General features: G+C 42.8%; 1 protein-coding gene across 6 annotated transcripts in view; it reads right to left on the bottom strand.

The window, feature by feature from the left end:
* The window catches only part of TESK2 (testis-specific kinase 2), a 125827-nt gene that overhangs the window by 33657 nt on the left and 70556 nt on the right, over window positions 1-21614 (bottom strand). For all 6 annotated transcript variants that reach the window (XM_005665476.3, XM_021096752.1, XM_005665477.3 and 3 more), the window contains one exon: window positions 14693-14741. In XM_005665476.3, the coding sequence (XP_005665533.1) occupies window positions 14693-14741 (49 nt within the window). The remainder of the gene's footprint in view (window positions 1-14692; window positions 14742-21614) is intronic.

Here is a 21614-nt window from a genome sequence, read left to right as displayed (position 1 = left end):
CCCCCGCTTTTTAGGGCCACATGGAGGTTCCCAGGCGAGGGGCTGAATGGGAGCTGCACCAAATCCTTGATCCATGGAGCCGGGGCAAGGGATCAAGCCCACACACTCATGGATACTAGTCAGGCTCATTCCCACTGAGCTGCAACAAGAACTCCTGTATGCTAATTTCTTTTTCTCTCATCATACATGCTGGTCTGCTATGATGTAAGACTCCAAAATACAGCTGCTTAAATAAATCAAAGTAGAAGCCTCTCTAAAGGCCAGGGAGGGGGGAGGGAGGGGGGGATGCTTAGCAAGTCCTGGCCCTGAAGTAAGAAACACGACCCAATAATTTCACTATTACAACTCTAGAAGTAATACAGCAGTTGAAATATGCTTCCTTCCTTTTTTTTTTTTTTTTTTTGTCTTTTTGTCTTTTTTAGGGCCACACCCACGGCATATGGAGGTTCCCAGGCTAGGGGTCAAATTGGAGCTGTAGCCGCCGGCCTACACCACAGCCACAGCAACGCCAGATCCAAGCCGAGTCTGCGACCTACACCACAGCTCACGGCAATGCCAGATCCTTAACCCACTGAGCGAGGCCAGGGATTGAAATCGTATCCTCATGAATACTAGTCGGATTTGTTTCCACTGAGTCACGATGGGAACTCTTAAAATATGCTTCCTTCCAAATCAATAAAATGTTTTCTAGGAGTTCCTGTTGTGGCTCAGTGGTTAACGAATCCAACTAGGAATCATGAGGTCTAGGGTTCGATCCCTGACCTTGCTCAGTGGGTTAAGGATCCGGCGTTGCCATGAGCTATGGTATAGGCTGGCAGCTGCAGCTCCAATTAGACCCCTAGCCTGGGAACCTCCATATGCTGTGGGTGTGGCCCTAAAAAGACAAAAAAAAAAAAGAAAATGTTTTCTAGTGAAGAAGCTCATAAACAGGATCTCTGTGCAAGGAAGGTATCGTTCGGAATGCTCCTTGGAATCACGATGTTCTGTGACGTTACCTCCATCTGGATGTCCAGGAAACTTCTCAGACTCAGCCTGTTCAAAACCGACCTCTTGATCATCTCCTCCCTTGTATCTCCTATAGTCTTCCCATCTCCCTTTCAGAGGTTCAGACCAAAAATCCTCAGCTATCCTTGACGGCTCACCCCTCCCCGAATGCACCAGGAAAGCCTGTTTTCTCTGCTTTCAAAACACATCCACAATCACAGGTCTACACCAGCACTCTGATCCAAGCTACCATCGTCTCGCACCTATTAATCGCTGTTTATTGCATAGACTCTGTGGCAATCGCCTCTTCACTAGTCTTCCTGCTTTCGCCCTTCCCTCCTTATCCACCACATAGTAGCCAAGGTGAGCCTGTTAAAAGGTAAGTCACATACCCTTTACATAACGTCATAACTTAACTCAAAAACCTCCAAAGACATCTCAATTCACCCTGAGTAAACGCCGAAGCTCTTACAATGGTCTGCAAGACACTATGTGCTCTGACCCGTGTTTCCTCTCTGACCTCCATCTACTACTATTCTCTCTCTTTTTATTTTTTTTTCATTTATTTATTTGGTCTTTTTAGGGCCACACACTGAGGCATATGGAAGTTCCCAAGCTAGGGGTCAAATCGGACCTGCAGCTGCCAGCCTACACCACAGCCATAGCAACGTAGGATCTGAGCCACGCCTGTGACCTACACCACAGCTCACAGCAATGCTGGATCCTTAACCCACTGAGCAAAGCCAGGGATCGAACCTGCATCCTCATGCATACTAGTTGGGTTCGTTACCACTGAGCCATGACAGGAACCCCTACTATTCTTTTTACTCTCTCTGCTGCAGCCACATCACCCTCTTTGACATTCTTCAATCTCCAGGTTCTTCAACACCAGGCACCAGGCATTTCTGCCTCCATGTCTTTGCACTTGCTGTCCCCACTGTCTAGAACATTCTTTCCCCACATATTCACATAACTAGTTCCAATAGCTCCTTAACTTTTGCCTCTTCTGTGATACCTTCCCCACCCACACATTCAAAATTGCAACTCTACAACTTATGCAACAAACCAAAGAGAAGCAAATCAAAAAATAGGCAAAGACCTAAATAGACATTTCTCTAAAGAAGACGTATGGATGGCTAGCAGGCATATGAAAGAATGCTCAACATCACTAACGATTAGAGAAATGCAAATCAAAAATACAGTGAGGTACCACTTCATGCCAGTCAGAATGGCCATCATTAATAAGTCATTAATAACAAATACCGGAGTTCCCGTTGTGGCGCAGTGGGTAACGAATCTGACTAGGAACCATGAGGTTGCAGGTTCGATCCCTGCCCTTGTTCAGTGGGTTAACGATTCGGCTTTGCCGTGAGCTGTGGCATAGGTTGCAGACGCGGCTCGGATCCCACATTGCTGTGGCTGTGGTGTAGGCTGGCAGCTACAGCTCCGATTAGACCCCTAGCCTGGGAAACTCCACATGCCGCAAGAGCGGCCCAAGAAACGGCAAAAAGACAAAAAAAAAAAAAAAAAAAGAAAAGAAAAGAAATCTTTAAAAAAAATAACAAATAGCACTAATAACAAATTCTGGAGAGGGTGTGAAGAAAAGGGAACCCTCCTACGCTGCTGGAGGGAATGTAAATTGGTACAACCACTATGGAGAACAGTATGGAGGTTCCTCAGAAAACTAAATGTAGAACTACCATAGGATCCAGCAATCCCACTCCTGGGCATGTATCCAGACAAAACTACAATTCAAAAAGACATATGCACACCTATGTTCACTGTGGCACTATTCACAATAGCCAAAACATGAAAACAATCTGAATGTCCACCCATCAGTGAATGGACTAAGAAGATGTAGTACATTAGAAAAAAAGATATAGTACAAATATACAATGGAATATTAGCCATAAAAAGAATAAATAATGCCATTTCCAGCAACATGGATGCAAGTAGAGATTATCCTACTAAGTAAAGTAAGTCAGAAAAAGACAAATACCATATGATATCACTTATATGTGGAATCTAAAAAGTGGCACAAATGAACCTATCCACAGAACAGAAACAGACTCACAGACATAGAGAACAGACTTGTGGTTGCCAAGGGGGAGGGGGAAGGAGTGGGAAGGACTGGGAGTCTGGGGCTAGTAGATGCAAACCATTACATTTAGAATGGATAAGTAGGAGTTCCCGCCATGGCACAGCAGAAACGAATCCAACTAGGAACCGTGAGGTTGTGGGTTCAATCCCTGCCCTTGCTCAGTGGGTTAAGGATCCCATGTTGTTATGAGCTATGGTGTAGGTCGCAGACATGGCTCAGATCTGGTGTTGTTGTGGCTGTGGTGTAGGCCAGCAGCTACAGCTCCGACTGGACCCCTAGCCTGGGAACCTCCATATGCCGCAGGTGCGGCCCTAAAAAAGCAAAAAAAAAAAAAAAGAATGGATAAGCAATGCGGTCCTGCTGTAGAGCACAGGGAACTATTTCTTGTGATACAACATGATGGAAGGTAATATGAGAAAAAGCATGTATATAGGACTGGGTCACTTTGCTGTGTAGCAGAAAGAGATGCAACATTTTAAATCAACTATACTTCAATGAAAAAATTAAAAACAAAACAAAACAAAATTGCAAACTCCACGGCACTCAACACTACATATATTACAATTTGTTTTCTTGTTTAGTCTAATGCTCTGCCCACCCTCTGCTGATTACAACGCAAATGCCATGAGAACAGAGATTATTACTTGTTCATTATTATATTCCCAGTATCTGGAATAGTACTAGATTCAGAGTGGAAGCCCAGTAAAGATTTATTTTTTTTAATAAATAAAGGAGCTAGAGGCAAGCTAGCAAGTCAGAGGAAAACTGCTTTAAGAATAAAGTAAACTAAATGAACTCTTCTATTATTTGTGGGTTAGACTGCCAACCTCAAATGCTTGTTTCTCAAATGTCACAGGGAGTTACTAAAAATAAGGGCAGAAAACATGTACCACAATTTATTTAGAGATTTTTTTATTACTAAATGGCCAAAGCAAAAAATTGAATAAAAGCTACCCTTTTTTTTTTTTCAAAAGTAAGGATGCCAACATGTATAAATAGAAATGCTTTAGCTATTTTTACAAATGCAAGTGAAATAAACAAACTTGTGATTGTGAAAGGACTTGAGATGTAACATTTCACACCATGTTCCACGTCGGGCTCTTCCCACCGGGGTTAATTCAGCTTTCTGACACACGCTACAGGCCCAGCCACACAGGGCATCACTATAGACCCTATTTAAGAGACTGAGTTCCATGAGAGAATCCAGAATTTGACATAACTTGGCAAGTGGGATGAAAAAGAAAGATAAGATTATCCAGAGTTCCCGTCGTGGCGCAGTGGTTAACGAATCCGACTAGGAACCATGAGGTTGCGGGTTCAGTCCCTGCCCTTGCTCAGTGGGTTAACGATCCGGCGTTGCCGTGAGCTGTGGTGTAGGTTACAGACGCAGCTTGGATCCCGCGTTGCTGTGGCTCTGGTGTAGGCCGGTGGCTACAGCTCCGATTCAACCCCTAGCCTGGGAACCTCCATATGCCGCAGGAGCGGCTCAAGAAATAGCAACAACAACAACAACAACAAAGAGAGACAAAAAGACAAAAGACAAAAAAAAAAAAAAAAAAAAAAAAAAAAGATTATCCTAGGTCCTGGAAGGCCCATCTAAGGCCAACTTGTGTTGAAGACAGCAAAAAACATCCACCTGACTAAAGGAAGTGATTTGTATTCTGAAATTCAAGAATGTCCAGAATACTAAACAGAAGGTTTTGGGGGCATAACGAAGTTCCTGGGCTAGAGGTGAGTCTGAGCTATGCCACAGCCAAGGCAATGCTGGATCCTTAACCCACTGAGAGAGGCCAGGGATCCAACACACATCCTCGCAGAGACAGCGTCAGGTCCTTAACCCACTGAGCCACAACAAGAACTCCTAAACAGAAATATCACATTATCAAAATATGCCTAATGAAGATTATTCATGTACTAGCATATCAAACTGAAGCAAAGACAGACCAGAGACAGGAAAAGCCGCCACAAGCTTGAAAGATAGGGCATGGCTAGGCTGCCAAAGTTAACCCAAGGTAGGACCCAGACAACCGTGCATCTGGCTCAAGGCCAGGTGAATACTCTGTATTGTGCCCCATGAAAACAAGAAAAGCAGCAGGCAAAACGAACAGCAATATCACAGCACACCAAGAAACTGGAATCGGGCAGTTCCCCTCGTGGTTCAGTGGTAATGAACATGACGAATATCTGTGAGGATGCGGGTTCAATCAGTGGGTTAAGGATCTGGTGTTACCTTGAGCTGTGTAGGTCGCAGACGCAGCTCAGATCTGGCGTGGCTGTGGCTGTGGTGTAGGCCGGCAGCTATAACTCTGATGTGACCCCTAGCCTGGGAACTTCCATGTGCCTCAGGTGCGGGCTTAAAAGGACAAAAAAAGAAAGAAAGAGCAAAAGAAAGAAGAAGGAAGGAAAGAAAGAAGGAAAGAGAAAAGAAAAATAAAGAAACTGGAATTGGAGTCTGGCTGCTCGTTTTTATAAGTAATTCATGAGTTTGGTCACTGAACCCACAGAGGTTGCTTTCGCTGTAAGCTCTCTGATTGTATAAGGCCTCTTACAAGTCTGACAAACCAACTCAGAGACAACACACAGCAAGCTACATAAACATGGAATTCCCAAAGTAACTATTCTTTAACAGAGAAAGTGTAAGAGTTCTCTCTTGTCGCACCAGGTGAAGGCTCCGTCGTTGTCACTGCCGCAGCGTTGTCACTGCCGTGGCGCAGGTGCCATCTCTGGCCTGAGAACGTCCTCCCGCCGTGGGAGAAGGAAGGTATGGAGTGGGGGTGGAAAGAGTGGGTGAGAAGAGGATGAGGGCTTTGTGGACTTAAAAATTCCATAGGCCTGGGGTGGGAAAAACAAAACCAAAACCGCTGCTCTTCAGCCACCTGCAAGGCCAAACATTCCCTGGTGAGTGAGGAGCGTTTCTTTCGGTACCAAGCATCTGCTGGGCTGAGAAAACTTGGCCACAAAAGGGACAAGCAACTGATCTGTTTAGTAGTTCTCACTGACACAGTGGAAAAAAGATTAGTTTCTTTTTTCTCTATGGCAGAAACGGCAAGAAGATCCCCAAAACATCCTACTCACCAATCAATTCTTTTGCTGACTCCCCCGACAAGTACGTATTATCACTTGAGGCTCCTGCCCCGCACAATTTTATACCCTATTCATCCCCCGAATTCCCCAAATCTTCTAGGCCCTAAGCGGTTCAGCACAAAGAGGTTCCCCAAACTGTTTGAATTTGAGAACACTTCCCACTTTGTGTCTCTCTTAAAACTAAAAAAAAAAAAAAAATTAAAAAAGGCAGTATGGGGGGAAAAATGTAATTGTAATGTATACATGTAAGGATAACCTGACCCCCTTGCTGTACAGTGGGAAAATAAAAAAAAAAATAAATTAAAAAAAAAAAAAAAGGCAGTATGAAATGATGCTTAATCTGTCTGGACATCTCTCTCTTTTATCTCTCTTTTCTCTTTCTTGACACCCCCCGCTACCCCCTCACCATCTTGAATATGGAAGAGAAAACATATAGCAGAGGTTGCTGGCACTGCTTTTTGACTATGAATGACAATCGACCTTAGGATGAAACTGATAATGTAAACACGGAACAAAGCGATATGAGAAAAGAAGGTGGGTCTCTGGATAACATCTATTTAGCTGCTGAATTAAGCCAACCCCTAATCTAATAAACTGTTGGAATTCCAGTTTATATGAGTCCATTTGTTGTTTAAGGTCATTTAACTATTTCCTGTTACTTGGACCCAGGTATATTCTAAAATATCCAGTAACCAAAAAACAGCTTTCTCAAATAACCCAAAATATATAAAGTTAGTCGGAATCGAATTCTGCAAATACTACACATGCTGCACATATAAGAATCTGCGATCAGCACTGTGAGGAAATACAAAAGTGAATTGGGGGGTGGGGGGATGTGCTTGGGCTGTGGGATGGAAATCCTGAGAAATCAGATTGTTATGATCATTATACAACTACAGATGTGATAAACTCATTTGAGTAATAAATAAATAAATATATGTATTTTATTTTGTAAAAAAATAAAAATTTCAAAAAATTAAAAATAAAAATAAAATAAATGAAAAAAAAGTGAATTAAGGACATACGTAATGAAAGCGTATAGGCTTTGAAGTCAGACGAACCTGGATCCAAATCCTACTTTGGGGAAGTCAATTTCTCTAAACCTTAGGTTTCTCATCTATAAAAAGGAAGAAATGGGACTACAGAATTGTGAGAATTGTAGCTAATACATAAAGCACTGTACTTAGTCCATAGTAGGTGTTTAATCACTGGGAGTTGTGATTCTAAAACTGAGAGAAAGTCTTTACCCTCGAGGGGAGTAGGAAAGACAAATAACTCTGATGTGCTGGTCGGGATATTTACAGGCGATGGAAAATGGCAACAAGGGTTCCATCTCTTCAGCCCTTCCTGAATCAGCGCCCTTTGGCATGTAAATCTGCAATATGGGCCCAGTGTGGACTCAGGCACGTGACTTGCTTTGTCCAACAGGATGTTGGCCAAGCAAACTTGAAATAAGTAGAGTCGTGAAAAGCACGTGTGCAAATGGGCTGGCATACTCTTGCTATTCTGGTATCATCTTTAAAAGGACATGTCAAGGTGAGCCCACTGGCCCCAGAAGAGTATGAGAAACAGCTAGAGCAAAGTGCCCCAGCAAAGCCCAGCCTAGAGAAGACCAGCAGATGCAGGAGAGAGCACAAGTGAGACCAACGGAAATGCACAATTGGGCCCAGCTCAGCTTAGCTCAACCTGCAGAGGTATGAGAAATAAATGTCTATTTTTGTATGGTTTTGTGGTTGGCTATTACACAGCAATAGCTAACTGACCATAGGGTTATGTTTTCTCTTTAAAAACCGAAGAGTTCCACTTCCTTGAGACTTGTGACTAAATGAAAGACAAGGTCAGGTTTTCTGAGGCCAAGACGTACTGATGAAACATTCCCTCTCAATACAATATGGATTCTTTTGGGGGGAGGGGTCTTTTTTGGGCCACACCCTCAGCATAGGGAAGTTCCCAGGCTGGGGGTTGAATGAGAGCTGCAGCTGCTGGCCACAGCCACAGGGGATCCAAGCCACATCTAAGACCTACACCATGGCTCACTGCAATGCCAGATCTTTAACCTACGGATTGAGGCCAGGGATTGAACCTGAGTCCTCATGGATACTAGTCAGTTTCGTTACTGTTGGGCCACAACAGGAACTCCAATATGGATTCTTAAACTTGAAAGGTTCTGCTTGATCTTTTTTATCAAACTGCTTTGTCTTTAATACTCATTTGCTTAAAAACTTAGAAGTCTCATCCTTACTATAGGCAGTTTAAAAACACACACGCACCCCTAAGGGTCTGACTATACCAAGTTCGATTAATGTCTATAGTTACAATGAAGACTTGTGGAGATGGTCGTAGCCCAGAAAAGTACATGGGAAGTATTCTTCCTAATAATATCAATACTTTACAGGCATTAATAAGAGCTATGTATGTCTATATAATTATTGACAAACTATTTTAAGAGAAATAAGGAATGAGGCTCCCATTACTGTGGAGGGCAGGCATTCATTCCATCAGTCAAGAAATATTTACTGCATCGAGAACTACGTCTAGATACCCATATTGCAACAGAACAAAGGGTGAGGGAAGAAATGTATACATGTAAGAGTAACTTGGTCCCCGTGCTGTCCAGTGGAAAAAAATTAAAATAATAGAACAAGGAAAAAAAAAAGAAATATTTACTAAATATCATCCAGGTTCCAAGGAGTGTGCCTGATGTTATCAGTAATTTATTTTCATGATCCCTAGTACAACCAAGAGTGGGCCTCAAGTCCAATTACAAGGCAATGAAACCTAGGCGTCTCCAGAGAGTTCCCATGTAGCTCAGGGAGTTAAGGATCCAGCCTTATCACTGCAGTGGCCCAGGGAGCTGCTGAAGTGCAGGTTCAGTCCCTGGCCTGGGAACGTCCACATGCCTCGGGCATCGCCAAAAAAACCATTAAAAAAAAAAGAGAAAGAAAGAAAAAGGAGGAGTCTCCAGAAATCTATGCCATGGTGGCCTTTGCTGATCCCTTGTGAAAACTGGTGAGAACATGCGGATATTGGGGTTTCACAACCCTCAGTGCATTAACATCACAAGAAAGATTATTAATGTTAGCTGTTATGTCAATATCTCACTAATGATACCAGAAATATACTCATAAAGCACTTCCTATATGTTGTACGGCTATAAACAAGCTTATAGCAACAGAAAACAGCATTAAGTACAATATGGCCAAAAGAATGGTGTATTGTAATCACTCATTTCCGCCTATTTCTATTACACCTACTTCTAAACTTGAGACTTAAGCATGGATTTTAAAGCATGTTCTTCCTTGTCAGCAAAACCAACACATAAGCCCTTCCAATGAACTTACATTTCGGAATACGATGTGAGCAGGGATTGGAACAAATAACTTGTACAAGCATCTATGAGTGACAGAGCTCTGGTGGATAGAAGCCTTGAGAGGAGAGAGTTTTGTCTTTGAAGAATTTGACTCACTTCTGAGAAAAGAAATACACAGAAAATGTTTCTTGATCCAGGATACTGGTTATGGGTGTGTTCATTGTGAAAACCTAGTGAGATGTATGTACTCTTTCCCTCTGTGTGCTTTTGTGTTATGTTACACTGTGTAAGAGTCCTTAAAAATTTAAAGACACTAACAGCAGCACAGAACTAAGCATCACAGGAAAAATATTGACAATCTAAGGAGTTCGGGAGGGACTAGTCGCTATGAATAAAAAAAGCTGTAATAGTTTAAATGCGTTAAGCAATTACTATATGCCAGACACTGTATGAAATAAGCATTCTACATTTCCTCCTCACCATGTCACTGCGAGGGCATCATCAACAGCATTTGCCAAAATTACATAATTACTCCTTCCTCCTTGAAACCCCTCCTATCCACTCCAGACCAACACACTCTTGGTTTTCTTCTTCTCCACCAGGTACTCCTCAATCTTACCTTTCCCTCAGACTTTTTTTTTTTTTTTGCTTTTTTTAGGGCCACACCCACAGCACATGGAGGTTCCCAGGCTAGGGGTCCTACTGGAGCCACAGTTGCCAGCCTATACCACAGCCACAGCAATGCCAGATCTAAGCAGCATCTGTGACCCACACCACAGCTCATGGCAACGCCAGATCCCTAACCCACTGGGCAAGGCCAGGGATCGAACCGCAACCTCGTGGTTCCTATCGGATTCATTTCTGCTGCGCTACAACGGGAACTCCTCCCTCAGACTTTTAAAATTTTTGTTTATTTATTATTTTTAAAATTTCATGGCCAGGCAACGCTTGATCCTTTTACCCACTGTGACGGGCCAGGGATTAAACCCACACTTCTGCAGCGACCCTAGATTCTTAACCCACTGTGCCAATGCAGTCAGATTGCTAACCCACTGTGCCACTGAGGGAATTCCTCCCTCAGACTTTTGTTTTGTTTTGTTTTGTTTCAGGATTACACCTGAGGCGTACAGAGGTTCCTAGGCTAGGGGTCTAATGGGAGCTGGAGCCTATATCACAGCCACAGCAATGCCAGATCCAAGCTGCATCTGCAACCTACACCACAGCTCACAGCAATGTCAGATCCCTAAACATTGAGTGAGGCCAGGGATCGAACCTGCGTTCTCATGGATACGAGTCAGATTCGTTTCTGCTGAGCCACGACGGGAACTCCCTCCCCTCAAAACTTTTAAAATTGAATTACTTTAGGGCTTAGCTAGTAGTCCTCTTCTTTATGTAGACTCCCTGGGATAGGTGCTATTTATTATTATTAATATTCCCATTTTACAAATGAAAATATTGCAGCACAGGAGATTCAAACCAAAGCAATCAATACTCAGAGCCCATGCTCTTCACTCCCTTATCAACCCGCTTTATTTGGCCATTCATATAAGAGGCAGGACATAGCCACACACATCCCACATTCTGATACCCTCAATAACTGAGAAAAAGGATAGCAGAGTGAGGCACATAGTACCTGCCTTGATAAGACATTAAGGACTTGGGAGTTCCTGTTGTGGCCAATGGTTAACAAATCCAACTAGGAACCATGAGGATGCAGTTGGTTGGCCTCGCTCAGGGGGTTGAGGATCCGGTGTTGCCGTGAGCTGTGGTGCAGGTTGCAGACGCGGCTCAGATCCCATGTTGCTGTGGCTGTGGCGTAGGCCAGCGGCTACAGCTCCGATTGGACCCCTATAGCCTGGGAACCTCCATATGCTATGGGTGCGGCCCTGAAAAGACCAAAAAAAAAAAAAAAAAAAGATATTAAGGACTAATATCAGGTGCAAAGCCAGCAGGAAACCAACCCTCTTGCAAATTCTGTTAAACAATTTTCCTTCCTAGATTTCTTCACTTGGTATTTTGGTCCTTAATTTCCCAAGGAGAAAATGTGAAAAACATTCAAGAAGGTAGATTCTCAAATCTAGAGGCTCATCAGAATAATCTGAGGAGCTTTTAAATACATACAGGTCCCTATCAAATTACTCATAACATTTTTCAGAGAATTAGAACAAATAATCCTAAAATTTATATGGAACCATAAAAGATCCAGAATTGCCCAAGCAATCTTGAAGAAAAGAACAAAGCAGGAGGCATAACCCTCCCAGATTTCAGACAATACTACAGACAACAGTAATCAAAACAGCATGGTATTGGCACAAAAACAGACCTATGGATCAATGGAACAGAATAGAGAGTCCAGAAGTAAACCCACACAACTATGGTCAACTAATCTTCAACAAAGAAGGCAAAAATATACAATGGGGAAATTTCAGAAATTCCCTCTCCAGAAGTTCCCATTGTGGCTCATTAGTAACAAACCCAACTAGTATCCATGATGGCAAGGGTTTGATCCCTGGCCTCACTCAGTGGGTTAAGGATCTGATATTGCTGTGAGCTGTGGTATTAGTCATAGACATGGCTCAGATCTGGCATTGCTGTGGCTGTGGTATAGGCTGGCAGCTGCAGCTCTGATTTGACCCCCTAGCCTAGGAACTTCCATATGCCATGGATGCAGCCCTAAAAAGACAAAAAAGAAAAAAGAAAGAAACACTACCATATGGCCCAGAAATCCCACTCCTGGGCATACATACAAAGAAAACCATAATGTGAAGAGATACATGAACCCCAAAGTTAAGTGCAGCACTCTTTACAATAGCCAAGACATGGAAGCAACCTAAACGTCCATCGACCAAAGAATGGATAAAGAAGATGTGGTATGTATATACAATGGAATATTACACAGCCATGAAAAAGAACAGAATAATGCCATTTGCAGTAACATGGATGGACCTAGAGATTATCATACTAAGTGAAGTAAGTCAGACGAAGAAACAAGTATCATATGATATCATTTATATGTGTAATCTAGTAAAAATGATACAAAAGAACTTATATATAAAACAGAAGCAGACTTAGATTTTTTTTCTTTTTTAGGGCCACTCCTGTGGCATTTGTAAGTACCCAGGCTAGGGGTTGAATCAGAGATGCAGCTGCCAGCCTACCACAGCCACAGCAACGGGAGATCTGAGCCACATCTGCAACCTACGCCACAGCTGTGGCAAGCTGGATCAGCCAGGGTTCAAATCTGCATCCTCACAGACACTATGTCAGGTTCTTAACTCCCCAACTCAGATTTCAAAATCAAATTTATGGTTACCAAAGGGGAAACTGTGGGTGGGGGGAGGGCTATATTGCAAGGATTGGATTAACACATACACACGACTATATATTGTACATCAACTATACTCCAATACAAATTTTTTTTTAAGTCTACAAATAACAAATGCTGGAGAAGGTGTGGAGAAAAGGGAACCTTCCTACACTGTCAGTGGGAATGTAAATTGGTTCGGCCACTATGGAAAACAGTATGGAATTTCCCCAAACAACTAAAAATAGAGCTGCTGGAGTTCCCGTCGTTGTGGCGCAGTGGTTAACGAATCCGACTAGGAACCATGAGGTTGCAGTTCCATCCCTGCCCTTGCTCAGTGGGTTAACGATCTGGCGTTGCCGTGAGCTGTGTTGTAGGTCGCAGACGTGGCTCGGATCCTGCGTTGCTGTGGCTCTGGTGTAGGCTGGCAGCTACAGCTCTGATTAGACCCCTAGCCTGGGAACCTCCATATGCCACGGGAGCGGCCCAAGAAATGGCAAAAAGACAAAATAAATAAATAAATAAATATAAAGATAGAGCTGCCATATGATCCAGCAATCCCACTCCTGGGCATATATCCTGACAAAGTCTAATTTGAAAAGATGCATGCATCCCTATATTCAGAGCAGCACTATTCACAATAGCCAAGACATGGAAACAACCTAAATGTCTGTCGACAGAAGAATGGATAAAGAAGGTGAATTACACACACACACACACACACACACACACACACATACACACACACACAAACACACAAACTGGAATATTATTCAGCCATAAAAAAAGAATGTAATACTATTTGCAATAGCATGGATGGACCTAGAGCTTACCATACTAAATGAAGTCAGAAAGAGAAGAGAAATACTATATGATATCACTTATATGTAGAATCTAAAATACGACACAAATAAACATATCTATGGAACAGAAATAGACTCAAAGATTCAGAGAAGAGACTTGTGACTGCCAAAGTAGGGGAGGCTGAGGGGGAGAAGGATTGGAAGATTGGGATTAGCAGATATAAACTATTATATATAGGATGAATAAACAACAGGTCCTACTGTGTAGCACAGGGAACTATATTCAATATCCTGTGATAAACCATATGGAAAATAATATGAAAAAGAAGAAAAAATACATATATAATATATATACACAACTGAATCACTTTGTTGTATAGCAGAAATTGACACTACATGGTGAATCAACTTACATCAGTACAAAGAAAAAAAAACAAAACTACATATAGGCCCTATGAAGACGTAATAAACCTAGAATATTCCAGGAATTTGTGTTTCTAAGAAGCACCAAAGAAAATTCTGAAACTGGTAACCCAGTACCTGAATTTGAGGAGCCTTTGTTCTAGAGAAGGTTCTTTGGTCCTCAGAGGCTAAGTAATGATTAACACATATTTACCTGGCTGGAAGGGGCTGCAAATAAAATGAGAAGAGAGAAGTAAACTGATTCCAAGAAGTAGTTTCCTGCAATCAAGAAACTGGAGTAGCGACAGTGGAATTTTAGATCAGGATAGCACTTCCCTTTCTGGGAGGTCTGGGAATTTCTTGCCACGATAAAGTCTGTAGCCAAGTGATACCACCCCTTAGTTTAGGAGGACGGCATCTAAGCAGGAAGAACCAATATATCTGAGCACTCATTCCCAGAGCACTCACCAACTTTTATTAGGAATCCAGGAGGATTAAGAGATCTGGTTGTTGTCCCCAGACTACAGAAGAAAGCACTGCTAACACCAGTGCTTTTCTGCATAAAAATAGCATTGTTAACACCTGCCATTTTCCATAAAAATAAACGCACACATATTCTGTGTACATGTGTAAAAATTACAATGGAACTACAAATACTGAAACTAAGACACAAAGTCACTTCGACACGCTTACTGAAGTCTTACCTCTGTAAGTGCATGCAACTGTCCTTGATGTACACACACGCCCATGAACCTACAAAACAAAACAGATTTCTTAAACAAACAAAAAGGACGTGAACACAACTAGAATAGCTGCCCACGCATTAAAAACAATTCAAGGGAGTTCCCGTCGTGGCGCAGTGGTTAACAAATCCGAGTAGGAACCATGAGTTTGTGGGTTCGATCCCTTGCCCTGCTCAGTGGGTTAAGGATCTGGCGTTGCCGTGAGCTGTGGTGTAGGTCACAGACTCGGCTCGGATCCTGCGTTTCTGTGGCTGTGGTGTAGGCCAGCAGCTGTAGCTCTGATTGGTCCCATAGCCTGGGAACCTCCATATGCCTCAGGTGCAGCCCTAAAAATCAAAATATAAAAAAAATTAAAAAGATCACTATTCTCTATGTGTTTGTCCAACTCCCCAGTCACTGGAATTGTGAGTCGGTATGCCATTCATTTATTAAACAACTGTTTACTGAGCAGCCACTCTGTGTAAGATATTAAGGGCAGGACAGTAAATAAAACAAGGTGCCTGCTCTCGCAGAACTTTGATTCTATGGGTCATTCTGTTGGAAAGCAATTGTAATAAAAAGTTAAGTGGGGAGTTCCCTTGTGGCGCAGTAGGTTAAGGATCCGGCGTTATCACTGAAGCGGCTCTGGTCACGGCTGTGGGTACAGGTTCGATCCCTGGCCCAAGAATTTCCACATGCCAGAGGTACAGCCAAAACCAAAAGAGTTAAATAGGTGTTTCGCAGAATGTGGTTAAATTGTATGCATAAATAGATACTTCTAGTGAGCCTCTTACAGAAAGGAAGCTTCTCTGAGATTACATGGTATTCCTACCTAAGGATAATTTTATTCTCATCCCCCCCATAGCTAAAAAGGTAAAGTAAAATACAACAAGCTACACTTCTTCTTTCATCACGGATTTCTGCACTATCATGGGCACTGGCAGGGGTTAATAACTTGACCTACAACTTGTTTTTATAAAATTTTATTGGAATACAGCCATGGTATTTTCTACAGCTGCTTTTGTGCTACGACAGTAGAGTTGAATAGTTGCGACGGAGACTGTATGGCTTGAGAAGACTAAAAAACATTTCTATCTAGTCCTTTACAGAAAAAGTTTGCTGACCTTTGCCCTACAGCACAGTTCTATCCATATCCACCTGGGGGAACTTCAGCAAGTTACTTAATCTTGATAAACCTCAGTTTCCTCACCTGCACAAATGGACCTGTAACTAACACGACCAGATTCCCTTGTGGCACAGTGGGCTAAGGATCAGCATTGCCACTGCAGCAGCAGCTGGACAGTGGGTTTGATCCCTGGCCCAGGAACTTCCACATGCGGTGGGCATGACTCCCCCTCAAAAAAAAGAAGAAAAGAAAATAACACTCCCTTAAAGGATTGTTAGGAGGATAAAATGAGATATTTCAGGTACAGTGTTTAGCAATGTCTAGCCCATGATCAAACAAAGCTTGGTGATTTCATTACTATTAATGCTTCTAAATTATGCCAATCCCTTACATAGCTATTAGGGTTATCTTTTCAAAATACAAAATACGTCATTTCCTTCTTTATCAGCTTTCAATAGCTCCCTTCTGCCTATGGAACACGGTCAAAATTCCTTAGGACAGCATTTTAGACTGTCCGTGATCTGCTCCAACTTACCTTTCATAGCTCACACTTTCCCATGAGCCTTACTCTTCACTCGTCTCTCCCTCTCCTCTGGTATCCTACAAATATACCTAAATTTACTCATCTTAAAAAATGCTTCCCAGGAGTTCCCATTGTGGCACAGCAGAAACGAATCCAGCTAGGAACCATGAGGTTGTGGGTTCAATCCCTGGCCTCGCTCAGTGGGTTAAGGATCTGGCATTGCTGTGGCTGTGGTGTAGGCTGGCAGCTGCAGCTCCAATTCAACCCCTAGCCTGGGAACCTCCATATGCTGTGGGTGTGGCCCTAAAAAGGAAAAAAAAAAAAAAATGCTTCTCTTGCCCCCTCCCTAAAATATGATCCTACTTCATTCTTCTCATTTGTAACCAACTTTAAGAGGAGGTCACAAATACTAGCTACATTTCCTAAACCTTCATTCATTCCTAGACTCATCATGCCCATCGCTCTTTTATAACTTTCCTTACTGTGAAAGATCCAGAGTTTTATTTATCTCTGCATTTCCAGTATCTAGTATGGTATCTTGCAAACAGTAAGCGCTCAGTAAAGATGTGATGAAAGGCATGAATGATTTTTATGACCTAGAAACTTGAGTTCAAGTGCCTCCCTGAGCTAGAAGGCTTCATTTGCTTAACTGAAAAGTATCCTTCTAGGATCAGCTACAATTTCATTTTCTCTACAAGGATCTCCAGGATTCTCTCCGTTAATATTAGTGCTCTTTCTCCCTCCTCCTGCTCCGCAGTACTGCGGGGCGCCTTCTTGGATAGATTGCTCATTAGCATAAGTGAAGAGGTCTGGGGTCTGCAATCAGACGGCTGGGATTTGAAGCCGGGCTCTGCCACTTACTGATGACCTCTCTATATTTCAATTTTTTCCACCTCCGAATGGGGAATATAATAGTATCTAACATATGATTATTGTGAAGATGAAATGAGATATCTTGGGTTCCTTGAACATAATAAGCTAAAAAATGTTACCTATTCTTCTTTTAACCTTTCTGACTTCTTCAGACTGCAATATAGGAAAGGTTTTTAGGAGTACAGATCTCATCTCATTTATCTCTATCTGGTGCCTGACACACAACGCTTCGCACGTTAAGATGCTGAACAAGCACTTCCTGAATGAAAAATCAATAATCACCAAATTAACTTTACAATGTCAACTCATTTTATAAGAAAGAACATTTAGGGGCAGGTAACAGGCTGGAAAGAGGTATTTCTTTAATCAAATATTTACATAGAAGCTAGGCAATAGGATTCCGCTAGAATAACAATGGCTACTGCTAAAGTTCAGGGTCTCCTAGAAACTGAAAGTACTCGGTTTGGGTGTGATTCACGCTTGCTTCCCTTCCCCCCAGAACTATGACCACATCGTCCACAGAGATGTCACAGACAACACACTCGGGCAGGCATGGGTTTCGTGTGACAGTCCTCCCTACCCCCCATGCACATCACCACATCAGTGGTGTCGCACGATTCTGCTTCTATGTGAAACTTATCTATAGACCTCCTCGACCTCACTTCCTTCCACCGCCACCACGTCCAAAACGGGTCACATTGCTGGCAAGCTGAGACAGCCATTAGCTTTATTTTATGTTGGAAGAAGAGCTTGAGCAGAGTTAATCGTTCCAATTGCTATAAAAAGAATATACTTTAAAAGGGAAATAGTGGAATTCCCGTCGTGGCTCAGTGGTTAATGAATCTAAGAACCATGAGGTTGTAGGTTCGATCCCTGGCCTCGCTCAGTGGGTTAAGGATCCGGCATTGCCGTGAGCTGTGGTGTAGGTTGCAGACGTGGTTTGGATCCCGAGTTGCTGTGGCTCTGGTGTAGGCTGGTGGCTACAGTTCCGATTGCACCCCTAGCCCGGGAACCTCCATATGCTGAGGGTGCAGCCCCAGAAAAGGCAAAAAAAAAAAAAAAAAGGGAAATATTACTCACACTTAACAGGGAAGTGATATATGCCTAGAAAAGCATTTAATATCAACACTAAGTTAAAACAAATGAAAAATTTTTTTAATTTTTAAAAAGGGAGTCCTGTTGTGGCCCAGCAGTTGTGAACCTGACCAGTAACCATGAGGATATGGGTTCAATCCCTGGCCTTGTTCAGTGGGATAAGGATCTGGCGTTGCCATGAGCTGTGGTGTAGGTCACAGACATGGCTCAGATCCTGTGTTGCTGTGGCTGTGGCATAGCCCAACATCCATAGCTCTGATTTGACCCCTAGCCTGGGAACTCCCATATGCCACACATGTGGCCCTAAAAAGTAAAAAACAAAAACCAAAAAAATACCAAAAAAAAAAGTTTTCAGTGAAAATTTTATTGCTACTTTTATTAAAATCTAAGCTGTGGCTGGAGCCTCAAAAAAAATTTTTTTTTGTATGAAAAAGAATTAAAAAAAACTCACCTTCTGAATGATTCTTATTCTCTACCATCACCACCCAACATCATGCCAGCTAGAATTACTTCACTCAGGAGGGAGTATTTTCCTAATGGGTGTGCTTGGATTGATCGGTCCCTCAACTTTGTTTTTAATTTCATATTAACACACACATTCATGTTGCTTTTTTTTTTTAGACCGGTGTTCCTAAATTTTAACGTGGAAACAGATCACCTAGACATCATGTAAACTGCAGACTTTGACTCTCTAGGTCAGGAGGGACCTGAGAATCTGAATGTCTAAAAAGCTCCCGGGTGATGCCAGTGCTGCTTGGTCCATGGACCATACGTTGACTGGCAAGGTTTAGGGCAGACCAAAGACAGCACCACTCTAAAGTTAGTAAGGCTATAACAGGAAACTCCTAACTCTGACACTACTGGTAAGCTAGACTTTGTCTGGAGACTTAATGCGACCGTTTCTCCTGCAGCATGACTTACCATTCCCCATAAAGAGTCATAATTATGCTTTTCATACCTTGCCTTTTTTTTTCCCTCAGGCTGTTTCCACTGCCTTCTTAGAATGCCCCCATTTCCACATAATTAGATTCTAACCTCAAAGCCCACTTGCAATATTTCCTTTCCCGTGAAAGGAATTTGGCCCCCTCCAAAGAGAGTATTTCTGACCTAGCATGCTTCTGAACCGCCAGGGGACTCCATCTCCACTGCTCCACAAAAGCATCACCATTTCCTACCTTTACTTGATCTACGATATACCTTGTATCTCCCCTACAAGACCATAAAAAAAAAATTTTTTTTGTCTTTTTAGGGTCACACTCACAGCATATGGAAGTTCCCAAGCTAGGGATCGAATTGGAGCTGCAGCTGCCGGCCTACACCACAGCCACAGCAACGCGGGATCCAAGCCACGCCTGCAACCTACACCACAGCTCATGGAAACGCTGGATCCTTATTCCACTGAGCAAGGCCGGGGATCAAACCCTCGCCTCCATAGATACTAGTCAGGTTTGTTACCGCTGAGCCACGACGGGAACTCCTAGAACGTCAACGTCTTAACAGCATTCTCTTGGCTGGCATGTGACAGCCTACAAACACTGGATAAACGTAAAACATAGCTCTGAACACTCAAAATCACTGAGGGCCTATGACATGCCAGGCACCGGTAATAACCACAATGATTATGGTAACAACTAACTCTGAAAAAGCGCTTCCTGTCTAGGCACTGCTCTAAGCACGTCACACTATATTCATGTAATCCTCACAGTAGCCCAGGAAAGTAATACTTTTGTGAACTCAGTCATACCCATAAAGAAACGGAGGCTCAGGGAAATTAAGGAACTTGCCCAAAGTCACGCAGCTAACAGGTGGCAGAGCCACGAGTCAAACCTGAACCGTGGGTTCCAAAGTCTGTGCTCATAAATAACCGCAGTGGTATATGACCTCGCCATACCGCTATAAAAAGGATATAAAAATGAGTAAGACACAACCTCTTCCCTTAAGGAGCTACTGGCTACTCAAAAATTTTGGGGGGCAGTTCACAGCTCCTGATCGAAGTCCAAATTCCTTCGCATGTTCCTACGTGTGAATGATCTGACCCTAGTCTCATGCCTTATCTATTATTTTACATCCACCTGCACGCTCCGTGTCATAGTTATATAACCGGCCTCTCCCAAATGTGTCCCAAACTCTCCCACTTCTATTTTGCCACTAGAATGAGCCCATCTTTCTAATCAAAATTAATCTCTTCCTCTTCCATATACACTCAGATAACCCCACTCAAACTTCTATCTAACGAGGTCTGCCTTCTGCAAGCATTAGCCATGTCTGCATCTTCCACTCGATCAGAGGGTTCTAGAGGGCAGGCCTGCGATGGATGTTAGAGAGTGGCTGCTTGTCACTTCCCTTTTCCTCCTGAAGTAGACCACAGGTCCCAGCTGGTTAAGACCCTAACACTGTGTGCACCAGGGACACGGAGGCAGAAGGGATTATGTCATTTCCAGGCCTATCCCACGAAAAACCTCCGTACTTTCTTCATCTGCCAGCAGATGCAGAAGATCCAGTGGAGGAATCTGAGGCCTGGCCTCAGGCAAAAAAGAGCTCCCCTTCAACCTTCACTCAGCATGCACTGGACTGAGACATGAGTAAGAAACAAGCTCTTAAGCCAATCAGATTTTAAGTTGTTTACTGCAGTAGGTAGTTCACCGGGACTAAATACAACTTGCTGTTTTGTGTCTCTAGATACACTAAAACATTGCCTGTTCACAGTCAGCGCTCGGTAAGTGATTTACAGAATTCAATTAAAAGCTGAAATTCTTATTCCAAGGCAGGACCTTTCTAGGCCCTACTACTAGCCAGCAGTCTCCAAAACTGCGGAGTAAGCGAGATTATCCACTGAAGCATGGGAAGAAAATTAGAATTTTCACTTGTTTTTGAATGCAAAAAAGAGAAACTGAATTTTATTCATATTTAAAATGGGTTGAGAGTAGCACCTGGGGATGTGTTTAAAAAGGTTTTCGTAGTTCTCTTGTGGTACAGTGGGTTAAGGATCCACTGTTGTCACTGCATCAGCTTGGTTTGCTGCTGTGGTGTGCGTTTGCTCCCTGTTCCGGGAACCTCCACATGCCATGGGCGTAGCCAAGTAAAAAAAAATCTTTTTTCCCTAATGGGATACTGTGGTAGACAGAAAATATCCAAGGATGTCCATGCCTAATCTCCAGAACCTGTGACTACATTATGTTAGATAGCAAATGGAATAAACTAAATTGCAGATGGAATTAAGGCTGCTAATCAGCCGGCTTTAAATTAGGGAGATTGGGAGTTTGTGGCACAGCAGAAATGAATCCAAC

This window comes from Sus scrofa, chromosome 6 (assembly GCF_000003025.6).
Source record: "Sus scrofa isolate TJ Tabasco breed Duroc chromosome 6, Sscrofa11.1, whole genome shotgun sequence".
Lineage (NCBI taxonomy): Eukaryota > Metazoa > Chordata > Mammalia > Artiodactyla > Suidae > Sus > Sus scrofa.
Note: the sequence above shows the minus strand (reverse complement) of the source record. Positions and strands in the feature narration are given on the sequence as shown.